The sequence below is a fragment of the Lutra lutra genome, chromosome 3 (assembly GCF_902655055.1).
Source record: "Lutra lutra chromosome 3, mLutLut1.2, whole genome shotgun sequence".
In the NCBI taxonomy this organism is placed as follows: domain Eukaryota; kingdom Metazoa; phylum Chordata; class Mammalia; order Carnivora; family Mustelidae; genus Lutra; species Lutra lutra.
This window is the reverse complement of record NC_062280.1, coordinates 101,733,754-101,756,037: the sequence shown is the minus strand read 5'-3', so window position 1 is coordinate 101,756,037 and position 22,284 is coordinate 101,733,754. Positions and strand designations below refer to the sequence as shown.

The window sequence follows — 22,284 nt, the reverse complement described above, 5'->3', positions numbered from 1 at the left end:
CCAGAACAGAAAGTGAGAGTGCAGCCTGAGGGTCAGGTTTTATTTATGTACTGCTTGTTGCTGTACAATATGAAGATGGTGAAAGAATTTGAGGAGGGACATGAGGTATCCCATACATAATTCTTTATGCAAGCCATGTGCCCTCAGTGACCTTTAAAACTTAAAAGCAATTCAGTCCCAGATTGTTCTGTTTCAAAGCCTACCACTTAAGGACAGTGCTTAAATAATTCCATGTGTGGTAGAGACCAATGTTCAGGTCACCCCATTCTAGTAGATCTAGAAGTGGAATGTGCAAGACCCTCTACAGTAATTTCTCTACTGAACATCCAGTCAGAAAAGACACTCTTGTCAGGGTGAACTGAGACCCATGGTTTTGTTTGCTTTTGAGACCCAGGTTTTGAAGAGCGCCTTCCTTTAGCTCCTAGGAAACTCAGAGAGATCCCATGGTCTCCTTAGTCTCTAGCTGTTGAATTAGAGCCCTCAATGGAGGCAATGAACATTAAAAAAAAAAAAAAAAAAAAAAAACTATTCTGTTTTAAAATAGTTTCAAAAGGTTATGTGTTTATCTCTATGGATGATTTTTTTTTTTTTTTAGATTTTATTTATTTATTTGACAGAGAGAAATCACAAGTAGGCAGAGAGGCAGGCAGAGAGAGAGGAGGAAGCAGGCTCCCTGCTGAGCAGAAAGCCCGATGTGGGGCTCGAACCCAGGACCTGGGATCATGACCTGAGCCGAAGGCAGCGGCTTAACCCACTGAGCCACCCAGGCGCCCTCTATGGATGATTTGATACTTCTTACCTGTTTTATAGAATTTTTTATTTTATCTTGAGCTTTTTAACTTTAAAGGGTAAATCACACTTGAAAAGCTTGCTGCTGGAGTTCTAGGAAACTCTCAGAATGCACAAATTCATGTGAAATAGTTGGATTATAACCAAAGGCAAATGTATAAGGAGAAAGTTCAGTTACATGATTCCTTTAATAGTTGGTGTCTGTGTTGGTGAGCATTCCTTTTTCTAAAGTGGCCCAATGAAATTATTAAAACTGAAAGAATCATGGAGATGAAAAATTTCCACCTTCCTATTAAAACAGTGTGTCTTCATTTGAGGTCCATCTAGCCTTTAAGGTGAAAGTGTGTTCCAGACAAATGTCTTTCACATTAGAAACTGTATTAAATTAATTGAAAAATAGATAAACATTGATAATAGTAATAAAACAAGAGAAATGAAGAACAGTAAGAGGTAAATACTTTTAAAATGTTGCTCAAATAGACATTCAATAAAACCACATCTTTCAGACAACATAATTATTTGCATCATAAAAAATTCTAGTGGTTGAAATTTAAAATATTGATTAAAAAGCTTCAGTTGGACTTCAGATCAGCCTAAAAAGAAATTTCCATCTTAATAAAATAGGCAAAACTTTCCTTTTAAACATTAAACTTATTTTTTTAAAAATGTGTTTACTATTCTTGAAAAAGACCTGAAATGGGTCTCTCAGAAAAGTGAGCCTTTCCCATTTTAAACTGAAACCAGCGGAGCAGTGAAGACACAATTCCAAAGCATCCAGAAGTTAAGTTGAATATCCAAAAAACAATTTATACACTTCCAAATACCCAGATCTGGAGGTTGATCCTTTAAGAAAATGGGAGAGTTACTGAGCAGTTCTGTGACATTTTTGAGTTTCCTCCTGGTGTCTTGATATCATGAGAATCCAGCCTGTCCTAAGGAATTTGAGAAAAACCACAAAAACACAGTACAGTGCCTAGGTTTATCTAAACTTCTAAGCTTGATTACAGACTTTCAGACATCTTCTGGAAGATCCCTTAAGTCACCAAAGTGATTTTAGTCACCAAATTTAATATTCTCATAACTTAAATTTGACTTTATACAGTCAAGTTTATTTTACACTCTCAGTTACTTACTACTGCAAGTCAATACAGCACAGGAATTAATGCATTTGTGCCTTCAACTCAAATAGCAAACACTGCTGTTTGTGAACTTTTTTGGCCAATGAATAAAAAATATTTCATTTCTAATTCTCACCAGAAGGATTTAAATTAAACAGTAACAGATGAAGTGGGCAGGCACAGAATACTAAATAGGAAGTGGCAAACGAAATAATCCAGGTCTTTGCTTTTACAATGAAAATGAGAATTGATTCTGCATTGAGAGAGAGAAGTAAAAGGACCAAGTGTTTTAAAAAAAAGCCTTCTCCACCAAAAGAGCAAAATAGCACTCAGTGGCATTGCATTGTTAACAAAATTTCTTTATCAGAAACTATAATTTAATATTTAAGTATCTAATTTACATGTGACAAGGTATCATATTCAAAAAATTAAATCGCAACTAGAAAACTATTAACCACTAAAAACAATACCAAACACAACCCAAACATTTATAGGAAAGCAATAGCTAGAATCTGAATTGGAAAAAATGTTTCATCATTTTTGGCTCATTAAACAAAGTATCCATTATAGCCTGTAAAAGAGCATCTCTTCTAATTCATCAGAAGTTTATCCTTTGTAGCATGAATAATTGTAAAGATAGACTTATTGACAGTATATGCACACGTGTCTATATATTGTGAGACATACACTCGTGTGTTGATTTAAAGATACTGTATCTACTGATAACTGGCTGAACTTTGGAAGATGCTGAAATCCATATTTCTACATGACCTTTGACCCATTTAATAATGTCTTTTTATAAACAAATTACATAAAATACTCTGTTTTTTATTAACTGAATATTTTCTTAAGCATAATAATAGACAATGAAGGAATTGCACTTATTGTAAAGATACAGTAAGGTGTAAGGCTGCAGCTCAGCCATCAGAGATCAGGGATGTGGTACTGATAAGTATGCATCATATGCAAAGATGATCCAGGTGGCCACTGAAATTAAAATGAGGGCAACTAGTTACAGAACAAATTGGGGGATAACAGAAGAAAACATGCACTACTCCTACTTTAATGCAAAACTAATTTCTCCCAGGAAACCAACCCTTTGACCTTTCTTACACAAAGAAACAGGTTCTGCACTCTTGGTAACACAGTAGACTTGGACATCTGTATGCAAATTCTAGTTCATAGTCTCTGAGTGTGCTGTTCCAGTGTCATCTCCTTAAGCTGCCCTTGAAATTCTGGAGCATGTACAATATTACAGTCTCTTGGTTAGGTTTCATTGAGCCTCAAGATCCCCTTCAGTTCTATATAAATAGGGTCCATTATTCATCTTCTTCTGGTTCCTGCGGTAACACAGGGATTTCTTCCTTTAAACAATCACTGAAGAATCTGAGGATTGTGCTGTAGAGATGATACTTGCTCTTCTCAGACACATTATGTCCTTCATCTGGATAGACCTAAGATATTGTGGGGGAAAAAGATCAAGTTACCAAAACAGACACTGTCCTTCAGCATTCCTTCAGCCCCAGTGGCAAGGGAACTTTGGAAAGTAGTATCTGACCAAAATCTGACCTAATATAACTCTGGGTTCTTTGTGCTAAACTTTTCTCTTGTTTCTCAATTATAATCTTAGTAATTGAGACAAGCTACGTTTTTTATGTATTAAAATTAAAACTCATTGGTCAGAAAAAGTAGAGCTTTCTATGTTCCTGTTGGCCAGGACAGCATTAATATTCCCCTTAATTTGACTAAACTTGAGAAGCATTTCTTCCTGACTCTAGGGCCTTGACCTTCCTTTTCTTAGATCTGTTTTAGAAAATTTGGGATTGTAAATTCTCTGCCCTTTTGTGTGTAAATCTTCTTCCAGTCTTGCCAGTTCTATAGTTCAGGAAAGCTCTTTCTCACGGATCTAAAAACCATCTCTCTGAAATGTAAAAATTGTAGGAGAGAGCAGCCCTGTCTCTGTAGGAGGGTAGAACTCTTGCTCCAAGTTGTAAAACTACCCCCTATCATAAACAGAAAGTTTACTTTTCTTTTGGTAGGGTGAACTACCCAACACAGATGACCTGTGATTTCTACCTCCCCAGTTACTATAAACTCCCCAGCCCAATGTTTCAACAGAATTTAGTTGTTCTCTCCTATTACAGTTGTCTTAAGTAAAGCCTGCCTTGTCTGTTTAACCTTGTTTGGTATAAGTTTTAATTTGACAGTGTCCCCTCTAATAAAAATGGCATGAATAATTTTTCTAAAATTACAAATACAGATATTTGTCAATTCCTGAGTATAAAGTTTTTATTTCTTTAATTTTTTTCATTTGTATTTTTTGCTATTAAGCTGATAGCAACTTTTACTTACTTTTTATTTTTTTAATTCTTTTTTAAACTCTTTAATTCCAGTTAACACACCGTGAGTGTTCTATTAGTTTCAGATGTACAACACTGTCAATGAATAGTTCCATACAAAAAATGTGGAACATTTCACAAATTTGTGTGTCATCATTGCACAGGGGCCATGCTACCTACCCTTCTCTGTTTCATTCCAGTTTTAGAGTCTGTGCTGCCAAAGCAAGCACCTGGGGATAAAGTTTTTAAGCAGTGCCTCAGTGATCTAAATAAAGCCCCTACTCCTTTACATTGTTTGTGGCATTATCTATCATCTGTTTATCTCAACATCATCTTCGTTCATCATCCTAACCCTGGTACCTGTGCTTATGGATATGTTGAATGACTTTTGGTTCTTTCAAATGCTGAGATTGAAAATTGCTCCCCCCCCCCCCCCCCCCCCCGCCTTCTGTGACTCTTCCCTCGGACTGAAAGTCCTCAAAGGTATAAAGTCTGTCTTACCTACCTAGCATAGTGACCACTAAAAAGTAAGTCCTTGGTACTATTTACTACATGTGGTTGAATGTAAAAATGTAAATGTTTTCTTCTTTCCTTTTTTTCTCAATATCTTCTCAAGCCACTTTTTTCCCTACCTTTTATGATAAATGTGACTGAAGGTGAGGGGGAAACGAAGAGAATAGAAGGGAAATAGAACATGTCTCTTTTAAAACAATTCATTATTAGTGATAGAAATAAAAGTCTGAGAAGAAAAAGAAATTCTTGAAAGATTTTGCAGTTCGCATAAAGCATGAGCTGATCTATCTTCTCAGCATAATTAGGATTAAAAAAACCTCACAATCTTTGGTACCTAAAAATCACAGTTAAAATAATAGCATGGGGGATGGAGTAGTACAGAAACTATGTTTTATATCTCACAACTGTAAAACCAAGGTAGGAAAATAGTCTTGTGAAAAAGTGACTTACCTGCATAGTATAATTCACTCCAGCTTTTATTAGGTGTTTGATTAATTCTGCTGAATGCTGGAAATGGACTTTTGCTGTAAGAAATTAAATTCTATTATTTGATGCAACTGCATTTATTAGAATTAGAACTTTTTATATTGTTTTTTTCAAAGAGATTAATTAACATACTTTACATACATTGCACATTTAAAAGACTGATACCTGGCATGGGGTGCCTGGGTGGCTCAGGTGTCTGCCTTCAGCTCAGGTCCTGATCCCAGGATCCTGGGATCAAGCCCTGTATCAGGCTACCTGCTCAATCAGGAGTTTGCTTCTTCCTCTCCCTCTGCCCCTTCTCCCACTCATGCTCTTTCTCTCTCCCCTATCTCAAATAAATAAAAACCTTTAAAAAATAATAAAAGACTTGAAAATTAGTAAGATAAAATGCTGATGAAACGTTAATAAGGTCTATAAAAAATACTATACATTATAAAAAAAAACTGAAGCAGAAGCTATTGCTAAGGCTCTATTATTGTACAGCATAGTATTTAAGTTTACTTTATCATTTATTATTTCTAAATTGCTCACATACATTATACAATTATAATAATTTTAATGCAGTGAGTACCTATCTGCATAGTAATATAGCAGACCATCATTCTGTTCCTTTCTGAGGATTACTGGGGCCCAGTCTCCATTAGATACTGATATTCTGATAATACTGATTTTATTTTAAATGAGAAAAAAACTGCACCATGTTGAGAAATTAGAGTCATCATCTCATTATTGAAGGGTTCAGTGTTTAAAGTGGATCATACTGATTGCTCCTATTTCCTTCTAGCTTCCCTCTTTGCCTGAACCTGAGGTCCAAACTCAGAAATATTCAGCACTAGACCAGGGTTGTACAGGTTGTAGAACTAAGGGTTGTGTAGAACTGAGTAGCTGTGAAGTCTTGGGTGCATCACTCCAATCTGTTTGTAGAGCACTTGGCTCATATGCGGCCTAGCCTTTTATTCCTATACTTTGTGCATCTTCAAATTTCTGTAAGGAACTTTTTTTTAAGATTTTATTTATTTATTTGAGTGAGAGAGAGAGCACGAGCAAGGGAAGAAAGTAGACTCCCCGCTGAGCAGGGAGCCCATAACTGGGCTTGATCCCAGGACCCTGGGATCATGCCTGACCAAAGTCAGACACTTAACTGACTGAGCCACCCAGGACCCTGTCAATAATTTTAAGGTAAACTTTTTAAAGTGTCATTGTCAGACTAGGTCAGCCTTATTAATTTAAGCTGCTTCATTGCTCTAATGCTATGATACTGGTTAATCCTACCATATAGCAAATAATAAAAGATTCCAAAGATCATTTCAATCTTTTCAAAATCTACCCAAGATCCTTTCAGTGTCTTCCTGTTGTGTATCATGGGACATTTTCCATGTTACTTTTAAATAAATTTGCAAATTGCTCAATAAGTGTGAGTTATGAGAAATGCTGATAAGTTGGGGCAATGACTAAGGTAAAATGACCCCTTATATGGCTCATTTGTTACTGAAAAAAAAGTTTGAAAAGGACTTGATCATTTGTCTGCATGGATATAGCTGAAAAGATAAATGTGCAAAAGTATAGTTGGGATTTTTTTTTTTTTGTATAGTTTCTGGTGTGAAGCCTGTTGATATTTGTTATTTGTCTACTTCCTAGAACAGGAATATTAAAGGTCTGATTGTCTTAGTGAACTACTTTGCTGGTGGTTTTCAACAATGATATGAATAAAGGTAGTATTATGTCATTGAGCACCTATAACCCACCCAGCCCATGTGAGGTGTGTGTATATGTGTACACGTGTTTGTGTGTGTTTACGCTTATCCTTTGAGGTGACCAGTCCTGAACCTGTGCTTGCATTTTATCAGGGAGGTGAAGAACCAGATCCATGCCTAAGTGAGGTAGGAAGAGCATGATTTACCTTAATAGCTGCAACATATTGACAGAGAAATTTGAATAGCACTAATATATTCTAGGGTAATGGCCAGACGTGAAATAATTTAACCTCAAATATAATTTATTCTCACAGCTGAAACTTCAAAGCACAATGAAAAAGAGGCTTCATGCCAGATTCCAATCCCCTTTCTATAAATTAGTGGTTATGTGATTTTTTGTCACGTTACATAAATTCCATAATATTTATTTTCCCAATCATTGAAACAAGATAATAATAGCCCTTGCTGCACAATATTTTTGTGAAAAACAGATAGTATAACATGAAAAACTTTGGAACATTTTCTGAAATAGACTCTACTTAATTTCTACTTTTTGTTATAACTATTAGTATGCATGTCAGATAGTAATACCTTGGAACAAAATTCTAATGTCCATCAAAATGTTTATCCTTTTACATATGTTTCATCCAACACAGGTATGGCATCATCTAAGTTCTATTTTTTTTTAATTTTATAATAGTTGTAGGTTTTTTAAAAAGTTGCAAAGACAGTACAGAGAGCTCATTTAGATCCCTTACCTGGTTCCCACTATTGTTCACATCTCACATTATTATGGTTCATTTGTTAAAAAAAAAGAAACATTTAGATATCATGATGCCTTAACCTCATGATCCACGAGAAATTTTCAGACTTGTCTTTGAGGACCTTGACAATTCTGAGGAGTATGGGTTAAAATTTTTCTCATTTCATTTGGGTTTGCCTGATATTTTTCTCATGGGTAGAGTGAGGTTATCAGTTTGGGGGACAAGAGAGAAAGTACCATTCTCATAAAGTGACATCAAGGCTGCATACCATCAACATGACTTGTCACTGTTGATGTTAACCTTGATCACCTGGCTGAAATGCTATTTATCAAGTTTCTCTGTCGTATTCTTTCTTCCCTTTCCCACACAATACTCTTTAGAAGCAAATCACTGAGTGCAACCCATTTTGATAGGGGAAAAAGAAAGTTAAGCTTTGCCTCCTTGAGGGTGTGTACCTACACAAATTTGGAATTCTACCTCAGGGGGATTTTTGTCTCTTCTCTCCCATTTACCTATTTATTGAAATACACCACACACATATATATATATAATACATATGTACACACACACTCACACAAACAGTATGTGTGCATATATATTTCACCTATATATGCATGTATCAAGATATATCTATATCTGCATCTCTCTATCTCCTGTGTATGTGTATATATATGTATATGTGTATATATGTACATGAATATTGATCTAAACTCTAATCATGACCTGGCATGCTGTAAGATTAAGTTAACGGGCTGATATTATCTTTGCTATAAGACCTTTTTACTTATAGTCTCTGTAAAATGGGGTAAAACTACTGATGCAGGACAGGATGGACCAACAAAAACAAGTTCAGATATTAGGAAATAGTGATTCAAGGCTTTGACTCTCTGCTTACTACCCAGATAGCCTTGGTTAAATCAGTTTCCTCCTTGAAATTGATTTTTCTCATCTTGTGAATAGGGCTATAAATACTCTGCCCTCTGTTGTAAAGTATCACATAAATATATAAATACATATTTATATGTATGTATGTGTGTGTATCATATATTCTTTGACCCCTAAATACTTCAACATGAATATATTATATTTATTACTAGTAATATCACATCCCTCTCCAATGTTTAAAGTGATGAAAAAAGGAGTGATATAAACATGCATTTTAAAAAGTTTGTGTTTTAACTGTGAGTGATCCTATCAGAATTTTATCTCTGTGCTGGAATCTTTTTGCTATCCTGTTGTTTTCTCAGTTACTTTCAATTTGAAGTGCGCTGAATAACACCACAGTGATAGTCAACTAGCCATACATGGGTATTAAATTTTTAATTAATTAGAAATAAACAATTTAAAATTCCGTTCCTGATCATATTAAACACATTTCAAGTACTCAAGAGCCATATGTGGCTGGTGGCTACAGTATTCTACAGCACATATACGGAACATTTCCATCATCCCAGAACGTTTTACTGGATGGCGTTGCCATCAAGCCTTATAGATTCTTTCCTCTTGGTCCTGACATCCTTCATCTTACTTCCTATCATACATTGGATTCTTTGTGCCACTATCCTCTTCTGTCTTCTTCAGGAAGTTTACAGGGCCGCTTGTAAACAAGTTCTTAAATGTACCCCTTTGTTCAGGGTCAGACCCCAATAAAGAGCAGCAGCCAATATAATACTTACTGTCAGCAGTCCCATGAATTATTAATATATTTTCTTCTTTTAAGCCATGAATATTATGTAGCACACTGGATGCCTATAAAGGAAAGTATAAATATCTATGTGTATATAGATCTATTTACAATTTGACTGAATTTTTAGAACAAACTCTTCTTTCTTCATTATTTTAAATTTGTTACCTGGTAAGTGCTTTCTTCCCGAGATGGCATACCAAGGTATTTTTCAGAAAATGCTGATGCTGTGACCCAAGAAAACAAGAATTTAAGAATAAACTGAAAACCATTGGACCAGCATATGTCATTATTTAATTTCTACATTTCACATTTAATTGTTATGCTCCAGTGAAACTGATTGAATCAGGAAAGTATTTAACAGCTGAAAACATCTCTGATAGCACATGATAAATGAACTCAATTGAGCTCTTCTGCATTGGGATTTCCTTTTTACAAATCAATATGTTATATTAAGTCAATCTGTAGGAACTACTCACCATACAACTTCAAGTCTATGATGGGTGCAATCACTGATCCACATTTAAAAAGCTTTTCATCTGATTTTAATATCATTGATGCTATATAGCCACCATACCCCTGGCAAAACAAACAAACAAACAAAAAATATGTATATATAGAGAGAGAGATAGGGAGAAAGAAAGTGTGTTTGTATCAATTATCCTTGGAGATATTTTTAGCTTTTGATCACTGTTTGGTAATATGCATAACAGAATGTCTTATAATGTCCCAGATCTGAGAAAAGAATACACTAAGATCACTTTGTACAGATGAAAATTTTGAAAAGTATTTAAATTTTTATATAACAAGCTATTTTAATAACGTTAGGTAAAATATAAAATTAATTATATATCAACATTGTCCAGTATTTGCTGTTCGATTTCATGTGGTATATCTGGAAATAACGCCAAATAATTAAAAACTAGGGAAATATAGCACTTATTAAATCTTGTACCATTTTCAGAAAATCATATATATATATATATATATTTAGTGAAATATTCAATAATGATAGTTATGTAGAATTAGGAAAAGAGAATTAAATATTTAAAATCTATTATCACAAATATACATTCTGCTTTCAGTTCCACACACCTAAATATTTGAAGGACATGAGGTCGATAAATAATGTTGCTAGTCATATGAGTTGGATTATTGTTTAAATTTAATTTTAAATATCAAAATTTATCTTGCAATGCTTCTAAACTAATTTAATTATAAATTCTTAAAAAAAATAAATTAAGATGTCCAATTTTCTTTTGTAGCCCATGATTTGACCAGGAGAATTCCAGGGGAGATTTTAACAATTTAATAGATTTGGGCTAAAGGAATTACCTACTGAATTATATATTCATTTTAGAAATTAAGTTTTAGCCATGCTTCGGGCAATGTTCTTCATCTTGCTAGACATCAGAGTACCCTGGGAGGTATTAAAAACAAAATGAAGACCTAGGCCTTAGCCTCAGCATTTCTGACACAGTTGGTTCATGATGAGGTCTACTTTTGAAAGATTACCAGATGATATTAGTGTGGTCCTATGTGATAAGAATCTGTTATTCTCACAGATTCTTGAGATGAGAAACAACAGAATTTCACTTATGCTTATTTGGAACATTATTTAAAAAGTAGGATGATTGACATCAAAGTCCCAATTGCTAAGATTACTTAACTGTGTGAAAGAACCTATGTGAAGACTAGCAGAATATGCCACTTTGACCTATTGATTATTTTAAGCTGTAAACACTTGGAAAAGAACAAATGTGGGAAAAGGCTTTCTCTGAACTCATCTACCTAAAGACAGATCCTCCAAAAGGAACTCAGTTGTCATAGGTCCCCTCCCCAGGAATTTTTATGAAACTAGATTGATTCTTGTAACTAGAAGTCCACAACACACCTAGAAAGACTGTCATAAATTATCACCCTTCTCATCTGTTCTTCTGAAGGCCCATTCATCTTTCCTGACAATCATTCACTCTCCTAAAACGCCTACATCCCATTCTCCTTTTCCTATTAAGGTGATATTTAAGCCTGAATTCTAAGCCCACCTCAGAGAGTTACTCACTTTTCCCTGGGTATGTTTCATGTGTGTATGTCAGTTAACTTTGTTTTGTTTTTCTCTTGTGATTCTGTCTCAGACAAGAGTTCAGAGTAGGGGAGAAATTTTTTTTCTTCCCTTGCATATGTTAAGTCAGTGCTGAAATACTTAGCTAGTACCCAGAAGCTTGAGCAAATCTTCTTCATCAGTTGGTAAATGAGGGAAATAAAACTATCCTTTACCAAGGTAAGCCACCACAGAGTGACTTTACTTATTCTTTTTGCAAGACACAAAAATATCCTTAGGTCAGCAAAATTCAGAAGCATTAGCCTTAAAAGTGGTAATGCATCTGAAGAAAGAAGTGGAGGAAAGAAAAATAATTTCCCTCTCTCCTTCTGAGTTCTTGGCTAAAATGCCTTGTAATAAAAGATTATCAAGAGAAAACAAGTTTGTGAACATGAATACCTCACATACACATGAGAGATATCCAGTGAAACCGAGTAACTCCTTGAGGTGGCCCAAACCAGCACCTTAAATACCATGTTTAGCCAAAGACAAAAGAAAGATGTTGAGAGAGCTCAGTTATGGGAGGTTACCAGGAAAATAAGTATAATCAAGGTTAAGCTTTGTTAGGCAGATTAAGTCCAATTTAGAGTTAGTGCCTTCTCCATTAATAAAAGTTTCTTATGATTTAGCTCAACCTTCTCATCCTGGTACAAGGAGGGAGACACAAATGGAGATTTCTTTTATAAATGTAAACGTCTCTTACAAAAGAGTAGTTTCTATTCTGTTCCCAAGGCTTCTCTTGTGTCTGTTGTTTCTTAAAATAACCAGCTCAAAATAATCCTTAGGCCAAGAGGCATATTCTGGGATGGCATATTCTGCTCCCCTTCAGAAGAATGCAGGGGTGGGATGAGTTCTGCAAAGTAAGTAAATAGCTGTTATAGAACAAAAGTGTAGAGAGCCCCTAAAAATTCTGTCCTTAAAGGGAGTTTTCCAGTATATTGTTTCTAGTTCTTTGACATGGAGATAAGACCAAGGTGTTGCAGCCAAGAGGTTTCAAGTATTTCCCATGGGGCAACACTGTTCCCACAGTGAAAAGTTGGTAACTTTTCTGGTTCTAATTCCACAATGGAATTAGAGCAGACTTTCAATTTATTATGATTTGGTTGTTTATATAACCTGACTACTTTGAGAGAACAGCTGAATATTCCAATCCACAGAACAACTGTACATCACATTTAATGATATAAAACAATAAATTGGTATTACATTTTTTATTCCATTTCACATAAATCACAGTCTGATTATCCCCAGGAACTAAGTAGAGTGGTGTCTTCCAAAGGAGAGGCAGATTCTTGAATAGTGATTCAAAGTTCATTCAGATCACTTGGAAATCTTGTTAAAATGCCTGTTAATGCTAATTCAGTAGACCTGGGGTGGGGCCCAAGATTTTGCATTTTTAACAAACTCCCAGGGAATACCTAGGCTGTTGTCCCACACTTATTGAATAATACGTTCTTACAGTATAAAAATATAACAAATGTACCTACCCAAACATTTCCCTAGCTTCAACCAGCATTCCCTAGACCAGTGGAGACTTAAACGTATATAACGCTCTGGAAAACAATTTAGTCTGTGGAGAATGGGCTGTGGAGCTTTCCATGTGATTTTAAAGTGAAACTAGGGTTGTAAATCATTGCTGGTGCACAAAGAGTTGCATTTTACTATTATTTATATGAAAATTTGAGATTAATGAAGCTAAATACTCTTGAAGACTTAATGATAGTGAAAGCTGTTGAATAGAATTCTTTCTATATCTTTCAAAAACCTAATCCAAATGCTGCCTTAATTTGATTTATTTCAGCAAAATAACTTCTATTTTTAAAAGAAAATCAACACTCGGAGGCATTAGAATAAATTAAATTTTAATTGCCCACCTTCCTCTGTAACATTTTATATTTACTCACTGAATGCAAGAGTAGATCTTGAAATAGTTCTCAGAAAATATATCCAGGACAAGGGTAAGAATCAGATCTAAGTTCTAGGTAGAGAGAAGATGGTGATTTTAATTTACAAAACAACTCCTCGGGAGGATGCCAGAAATTGTGGGTGATCATATTGACTTAGTCAATTGGAGGGTGTTTTTTATTTGATATAGATCAAGAACAGTTAATGGTATAGGCTGTTCTGTTCAATTATGCTGTCGTTTTATTGGTTTCTCAGTGATCAGATTTTTCCATTCACTGTTACGTCCTTTTCATTTGCATAGCATTTTAGCATTACTTACACAATTTTAACAAATTTATCTTTGAAAATTTTTTATTCAGTGGACTTAAAGTATAGAAATGTTTCCTGAGAATATTTCATCTTAAAAAAGGTATATCCATATAGAAGAAACTGAATCCAATAGATAGATGGACTTAGAGGAGCTGGCGGTGGGGTCTGTAATAACCATTTCATTGAGAACTTCTATTTTTATGCACCCTGTTTTTTCAGATAATCCTTAAGTGACTTTGAGTACTCTGAGAGTTAATGTATATAGTCAAAAAAATACTGACAGAATTAAAAAAGGTTTTTCCTAGCCTCAGACTTAAGATTCTTTGTGAACCATATCACTTATGGCATACGATGATTTGAAATAAAAATATAATACACATATTATAAGTAACACAATTTATTGCTTTGTATTATTTCACATTAAATCTTTTTAATTTGTGATCACATTTTATCACAATTCTTAAAATCCTGTCTTGTGTCCTTCACATTATATATGTTAAAAGCTTCAAACCTTAGAAGTGACTGCCACTAACAAGCCCTATCTCAATTGAGAATATATAAAAGTGTAAGTAATAACTACTTCCCTAAGTCAAGTTTTTTTTGTTTGTTTTTTGTCTTGTTTTCTTTTGTTTTGTTTGAGTGAGAAAGAGAGAGAGAGAAAGCACAAGCAGGGTGGAGGGTTAGAAGGAAAGGGAGAAGCAGATGCTTAATTGACTGAGCCACCCAGGCACCCCGTAAGTCAAGTTTTAACAAGCTTCCATATTAATGCATATGTTTGTACTTTCTTTTTTTTTTTTTTTTTAAATATTTTATTTATTTATTTGACAGACAGAGATCACAAGTAGGCAGAGAGGCAGGCAGAGAGAGAGAGAGAGAGAGAGGAGGAAGCAGGCTCCCTGCCGAGCAGAGAGCCCGATGTGGGGCTCGATCCCAGGACCCTGGGATCATGACCTGAGCCGAAGGCAGAGGCTTTAACCCACTGAGCCACCCAGGTGCCCCTGTACTTTCTTTTTTTTAAACCTTCCTCAGATATCCATGTTTCTTGCCTTCTCAAATTCACTTGTTTGAGGTCAAACATGATTTCTTAGTCAAATCTTTCCTGTCTTCCAAATGGAAATTGCTATCTCTTCCTTCATCTTGGGCTCCCTCTCTGCTTAATTTTCCTTAATTGTTCTATCACTGACATTTTATAAACTTTACTGATATTTTTTGTTTATTTTCTCACTAAACTAAAAATTCAAAAAGTTTGTGCGTGTGTATGTGTGATTGCCATATGTCCAGCACTTTGAAAAGTAGTAAGCACATAACAGACATTGGATAAATGTGGAATGGATTAATTTTATTCCCCATCGATGCATTGATGTAGCCTGGTAATCAGAGCAATATCAGATTTAGAATTTTGCCACGTATTCACAAAATACGTAATTAGGTGGTTTTTTTTTTTTAAATAAAAGTTAGAAAATTTTTTAGTTTTCTTACCTTTAACACATAGATAAAATTACTTGAGAGAACAAACATTAGAATTATGTATTATGTGAGGTTAGGCTAGGTTCTGGGGATAACGATATGAAGTTTTAAAACAAAGTACTACCTCTCAATACTGGTGGGAAGTACTTAAGGGAGTAATGCAAAGGGATTTTATAACTCAAAGGAAAACTGAAAATTTTTTTTGTTTTCCTTATAAGACTTAGTGCTATATGAAGCTATCTTTTCATTTATGTGCTTATCTATTCCTCCTTTCTAGAAGATAAGCTTTATGAAAACAGATTTTTTTGGTGGTTGTTCAGTTGTTCTAATACCAGCACCAATTAGATAATAAATAGTTGCTGGATTTATAAATGACTGAATGTATATAGTATTAATTGTAACATTACATTTTAAAGAATAGTACAGAGAGATTATAGTAAAATGAAGAAATTATATATATACAAATACAAGCACAAATAATACATATGTATAAATATGTACTTTATATACATACAAAAATACATATATATATTTCTGTTTACCTTTCCAAAAATGCTTAATCTTTTGGAGTCAATGTATGGCTGTTTCAGTAAAAACCTGCAATGAAAAAAAAAAGTTAAATTTTCTTGAGTCAAATACACACGGGAATTCATTCTGGGCATCCACACACATGCATACGTATACACAAAACCCAGGACTCAAACAAGGAATATAAGTGGCTGGAGCTCTATTCATGTTGAAGGATCATGGATTCCAAAATCTTGCTAATCAAAGCAATGGTCCAGTTGTTGGGACATCACCTGGCTGGTTGATGCAAATGCAGAATTTTGGTCCCCATTTCAGACCTACTGATTAACATTTCGACAATGTCCTAGCCAATTTCTGTGTACTGTTTTAAAGAACCTACTAGATTTCTTCGTCACTCATGCTAGTGTGGGAATGGTATCTGTGAAATTTCAAGAATTGTAGTTAACTGGGAAATAATAGACATTGTAGATTATTATAAATAAATGGTTTAATTAAGGTTTCTCCCATTTTATTTTACAATAGGGAGCGGGGAGAAGCAGTAGAAGAGGGAGAGGGAGAGAGAGAATCTTAAGCAGGCTCCATGCCCAGCACAGAGGCCAATGCTGGGCTCAGTCTCACAACCCTGAGATCATGACCTAAGCTGGAATTCAGAGTTGGACATTTAACCAGCCAAAACACCCAGGGGCCATAAGGTCTCTCCCATTTTCATAAACCCAAAGTAAATTTTAATTCCAGAGAGGAAATATGATAATTGTTTTATTTGGTGCTAAGAGTGAAAAGTACTTGGAAAAATGCAACAGTCTATTTGACTAACTTTAGAAAACTGTCCATTCACTAAAGTATAAATCTCTGAATCGGTATTAGTAGTATTTAATGTATCATATACCTAGCTTCTGTCATTATAAGAGAAACAGTAGGGAAATGTGCACCCACTTACTTCACAGCTGCTACTTGGTCCTTTACTTCCACTGAACCTAGCCTTCGATGAATCTCCTGCAAAATTTTCAGGCCCTGGAATCCACTTCCTCTGCCATCAAATCGTGCCGTGATGACATTATCTGTGTCAACAAGTACTGAATCCCAGTCAATATGGAATTTATCTGTAACCAGTTGGCCTCCTGGTTCTTCATCCCTGTAAACAGCAACACAGCGGACCAAAACAAGAGCAATTGGTAGATAGTGTCGTAGATAATGTGTTAGACATTTTAACTTTCACACTTCTTATTTTAAAATTTTGGAAAGGACACATGGGCTATTAAAATTTCTGTTAATTCTTGATAATAAACCTGGAAGTATAATGCCATTTTTCTTTGTAAAATGTCAAATGAAAAGTTCTCTAATGAACTGAAAATATGAAACAAGATTTTAAAACTGTTCTAAGAGATTATTTTAACTCCTTTTTCAAATGAGAGAAATGAAGGAAAAAACACTCACATGCCATAGACATTTCAAAGGAACAATGATCAAGTTAACATACAGCTTCTACATTATTGAATTTCTTCCAGACTGTGTTTTAGAAATGTCTTGCAGATGGTATAAAAGGGCTAAAGAATCTGATAGAGATCAGAACCAGTTATGGAGACTTAATAATAGTTTAGCAAGCATTATAAGGACAACAGACTCAAAATGAATTCACTTTTACTAAATCCCACCAAAACTTAATACCTAATTTAATTGCAATTTAATTCTTTCCCAGGATTGGAATTTTAATCCAGTCACGTTGGAATTTTGTGATCTATAACCCTTCCCAGAGCCCCCATCTTTTGCTTAAGGGAAGGTGACCTGGGCTGAAAAAGTCTTACTTTCTTTTGGTAAAACCCTTCTGTCCCACCCCATTCCTGCCTATACAATCCTTCCATTTTGTATAGGTCTGTTTGCTAGATGGGATCCTGCCCAAATCGTAAATCACTGAATAAAGTCAATTAGGTCTTTAAATTACTCAACTAAATTTTGCTTCTTAACATAAGAAATGGACAATCCTAAAGAATTTCTGACTCAAAAAGAACTATTGCATTAACATTCTCTGATTTGTGTGTGTGTGTGTGTGTGTGTGTGTGTGCGCGCGCGCGATGGAATTCTCACTAAAGAAAATTTAAGGATACATTGAGGGAAAATTATTTTGCATCACTAAAGTTAATAACAAGAAAAGTACACATATGTTTGAAAAATTTGAATGCTAGAAGTAAAGAAGGACATACAGGTTATTAAGCATGAACATTGTCTCTGGAAGGATAAGGTGATACTATTTTAAAAAGTCAGATCACAGTGGTACAGTGGTACCTTATTTTCTAGACTATAGAGAAGGTAAAAAAGCAGCCTCTCATAAAATCACAGATTATCTAGATCCAGATCTAGATATAGTTCAAGCATGCATTTGTCCATGTGATAGATTTAAAGAGCATCAAACATGAAATATTCTGAGAGCGTCTCCAACTTTATTTGAGCTACATACCGGAAATCTTCACTCTTTTCACTTTCCTGTCAAGACTCGCTTTTCTTGGCTGCAGTATGCAAATGTGATGCTTAGAAGCACCAGTACATACCAATACACAAACTAGTTCTCATCCATAAGCTTTTAGGTTACGCTAAAGAAAATAACTTCCAGGCAGCAAATAGAACTGAACCAAAATAGAGGCTATGTGAGACCAGTGAGAGGAGGAGGTAGGAATGGGACAAAATAATGGACGACTGAAATTTACCAGATGCTGTTATTGGCTAAATTTTGTCTCTCAAAACCCGTATGTTGAATCTCTAATGCCTACTGCCTCAGAATGTGACTGTTTTTGGAGATGGTGCCATCCCAGTGCTGAGTCAGTTGAAATGAAGACTTTAGGTTGGGCCTAACCCATCTGATTGGTGTCCTTATAAGAGAAAATTAGGACAGAACAGAGACCTTAGGTACATGAATCATGCAGAAGCAAGACCCTGTGAAGAGGCAGCAAGAGGGAAACCAGCTGTAAGCCAAGGAGAGAGGTCTCAGAATTAATAAAACCTGTGGACACCTTAATCTTAGACTTGTTTTCCAGAACTGTTTTCCAGAACTGTGAGAAAATAACATTTCCACTGTTCAATATGCCCAGCCCTGGTAAACTAATACAAATGTCTTTTGTGGTTTAAATACTTATTATTTTATAATAATAGATCTACACTACCAAAACTTATTTAACCTTTCTGGAGAGGAAGTTGTCTTTTGCATGGCTTATTACACGTATCATTATTCCTATCCTATAAATAAACTGTTCCATGAAAGTGGGTTAATCATGATCTCCCCCCATTCCCCTCTAAATCGCACAATTATGATGATCCTGTGATCCAAATCTAAATCAGTTTTGTCCTTTCATGGTGTCTGCAATCTTTAGCTCTTCTTGAAATTTTATTTTTAATTTTTTAGTTTTTGCAACATTACCTCTTTATCAGATTATTGGGGATTGTTACTACATATATCCACATGGTCGTGCCTAGAATTCTAATTGCCTAGCTCAGAATGAAATGTGGAGTTGGTATTTTTTCCAGACTCCCAGGTGATAACTGATATAACTTGTCTATCATTTGAGAAATAGCATGAATCATTATGCATAGCACAATATGCCTGAACACAGAAAGTGCTGTTGAGCTAGATCTTTTCAGGGAAAGTAGAGTCATGTAAGGTTTAAAATGGAAGGACCTTAAAAAGCCTTTAGTTTTTATAAAGACACTATATTTTGAAGCTTGGGGATTTACTGCAAATATCAGAAAGCAAACCATGATTCACAGAGAATAAAGTACAATTATTAACTTCAGTTTTTAAGGTGAGTAAAAATATGATCATATGAGTCCCAATTTTACTTTGAATATAGATAGGCAAGACACTAAAACTCCAAGACTCAGTTTCCTTATCTTTAATGATTGCAAGATACTGTCTTGTTTTCCTCAAAGAGTTTTGTATGCATTAAATGACATCATGTATTTGAAAGTACTCTATGAAATATAATAAGCACTTTAAGACAATTATTAAATTCATTAAACAATAGAAACTGTTACTATTATTATTCTTTTGTTTGCAGCCCGTGTTACTTATTTTGAGCATATTTCCTTGCAGTTAGAAATGGAGAACTGTTTAAAAGCTTTGGGCCAGTTGTGCAGAAATTAAACTGGGCAGTGTCTGTGGATAAAGGTATTGTGCCATGTCGTATGAGATTTTATGTCAGATGGACCAATGATACCTAAAGACTTAAAATATGAAAGCGTAATCCACAGATCCTTGGTAGTGATGATCAGAGTGATGATCACTGGCAGCAGCTTTAATGTAACATTGTAAAATGTTTTGTTGATATGGAAGATAGTAATTTTCCAGTTTAGTTATAAACTGTTGCATTGTTCACAGCTACTTAATGAGTTCAAAGCTAAATTAAATGTAGACAAAATGTTAGTAAGTCACAGACATTTTATGGCAGGCAAATAAATTATTTTTTAATACAACTTAAGGCATATTTTTCAAACTTAATGATTAATAAATGGTTATAGATTTTTATAAACAAAAACCTTCAATCCCTTACTCAGGCTTGCAACTGCTAGAGAAAAAATGTAATTCCACTCCTTTGGTATTTCCTCTAAATGGTCATTTTTAACTTTCAACCTTGTCTTTACAAGTTTTCAATGTTAGAACACACAGTGATATCAATACATTACCAGTTAATGACTTTAACACATTTCTCCATCTAGTGGGGTTTGTTGTTCTTTCTTTTTTGGTACATGGTACATATTTATTTCAAGAGGAGTTATGAAAGAACATGAATTTGTTAGGCAGAATCGGCAAGCTTCAAGCTTCAATTTATTTGGTCCTTCTTTGTCTTTCTCTGAGTGTCATCTTTTTTTTTTTTTTAACGCTCTAAGTATTTATCTTTTTTTTTTTTTTTTAATTTTTACAGCAGTATAGTTAACATACAGAGTTATATTAGTCTCAGGTGTACAGTCATCTTCATCTTTTTTACTAACTATTTTGTTTTAGTCTGTTTCAGAAATCTCCGGGGGCCCATAGAAATGAGGGTGTTTCAAGGTTGAGAATGGGGACATACAATTTTGTTGAGGGTTGTGGTAAAAGAACAACCCATCTGTTCTAACTAGTGGAAAGATCATAGCAACATGAAATGTGTATTTCCTAACACAGGCAGCAAAGTCAAGTTATGACTAAACTTCTTAGAAGTTAAGGTCCTGGAAGGCAGAGTCTTCATTTATTTCACTACCTTCATCATTAAGCATGTCTGTATGGATGAAGAGTTCAGGGTATGAGCATGTAATAAAATATCGAACTATAAGTAAACACAATATCCCATAGAACTTTAAAATGACAAAACAATCTTTATGACTTAATTTTGTATACCAAAACTGAATTCAAGTGAGGAACAACCAAGTTGTTCAGATGGTATGTGTGGTCAGGTTCACAAATTGCTATTTAAATTAATGTAAAGAGAGCTGAAGACCTACATTTTGGTCCTAGCTTTGTTAGGATATGCTGAGTTACCCTGAGTAATTATATGCTGTTTTTATTTTTACTTGTTTTTTTGTTATAAAATAGTATGTGGTAAATAGTTAAGATCACATGCAGTACATTTTAAAAAGTCGTTTCCTAACCAGTAAAACTTGGTTACAATAGATAGAAGGAAAATACTTTATTTTTTTTTTTAAGATTTTTTATTTATTTATTTGACAGAGAGAGATCACAAGCAGGCAGAGAGGCAGGCAGAGAGAGAGGAGGAAGCAGGCTCCCCGCCGAGCAGAGAGCCCGATGCGGGGCTCGATCCCAGGACCCTGAGATCATGACCTGAGCCGAAGGCAGCGGCTCAACCCGCTGAGCCACCCAGGCGCCCCAGGAAAATACTTTAAAAATGAGTATACTTTCCTTGACTCTAATCTATTGCATGGCAGAATTTCTTCTCCTACATGGTAGAATTTGAAAACTGCTATACTAACAACTGTGAATCTGTCCATTGGGGCATTTTGGAAGGAGGGGCCACAAAAGGAGGTGAGTTTGACTAGGACATTTGCCTTAAACAATGTTTGTCTTGCCTTAATCTGAAATTTATTTAATAGAAATTTATAGTTAGTGATGATTTAGTTGTAACGTGAAGTTTGACCTCTTTCGAGCAATACATACATAGAAATACATACATTAGCTAAGGGCTTCTAGGCTAATTTCTTCCATTTCTCATTTTAAGATCCTTAGATTTCTTCTCATGGATGGATTGTTCTACATGCAGAATAACAGAATAACTTTTCCCACATATTTATTTACTGCAACACATGAGAAATAACACATGAGAAATATTTTTTCCTGTCCGAGTTTCTTGTCCACATTGCCATCTTCTTCCATTAGGAATATCACTAATATCTGCAATTTTCTGATTCCTGGTTTGCTTACAGTATAATTTTTGGCTGTGTATCTCCCCCCCTCCCCCCCCCCCCCCCGGGTTATAGGGAAGTGTTTGAAATGGTCAGGGTTGTTTAGGCTTCTACCTAGAACCTTTCTTACACTGGCAAAGCCTGTTTCTGGTGGTGGTTACGATAAGGCCTACCAGATAGTACATACAAAATTAGGCTTATCAGCCAAA

At 34.9% G+C, this 22,284-nt stretch overlaps 1 protein-coding gene and 1 non-coding gene across 8 annotated transcripts in view; both read right to left on the bottom strand.

Annotated features, from left to right (window-relative positions):
• Positions 1-2,532: 2,532 nt before the first annotated feature.
• Positions 2,533-22,284, bottom strand: part of DPP10 (dipeptidyl peptidase like 10) — a 1,393,698-nt gene continuing 1,373,946 nt past the window's right edge. For all 7 annotated transcript variants that reach the window (XM_047722550.1, XM_047722553.1, XM_047722549.1 and 4 more), the window contains 7 exons: positions 16,635-16,829; positions 15,712-15,766; positions 9,867-9,966; positions 9,556-9,614; positions 9,380-9,452; positions 5,210-5,283; positions 2,533-3,361 (listed from right to left, as the gene is read on the bottom strand). In XM_047722550.1, coding sequence (XP_047578506.1) covers positions 3,227-3,361; positions 5,210-5,283; positions 9,380-9,452; positions 9,556-9,614; positions 9,867-9,966; positions 15,712-15,766; positions 16,635-16,829 — 691 coding nt within the window. In that variant the 3' untranslated portion in view covers positions 2,533-3,226. The remainder of the gene's footprint in view (positions 3,362-5,209; positions 5,284-9,379; positions 9,453-9,555; positions 9,615-9,866; positions 9,967-15,711; positions 15,767-16,634; positions 16,830-22,284) is intronic.
• LOC125096590 (U6 spliceosomal RNA) lies at positions 4,366-4,476 on the bottom strand. The gene has a single exon (XR_007126269.1). It is a non-coding gene; the product is annotated as a U6 spliceosomal RNA (small nuclear RNA).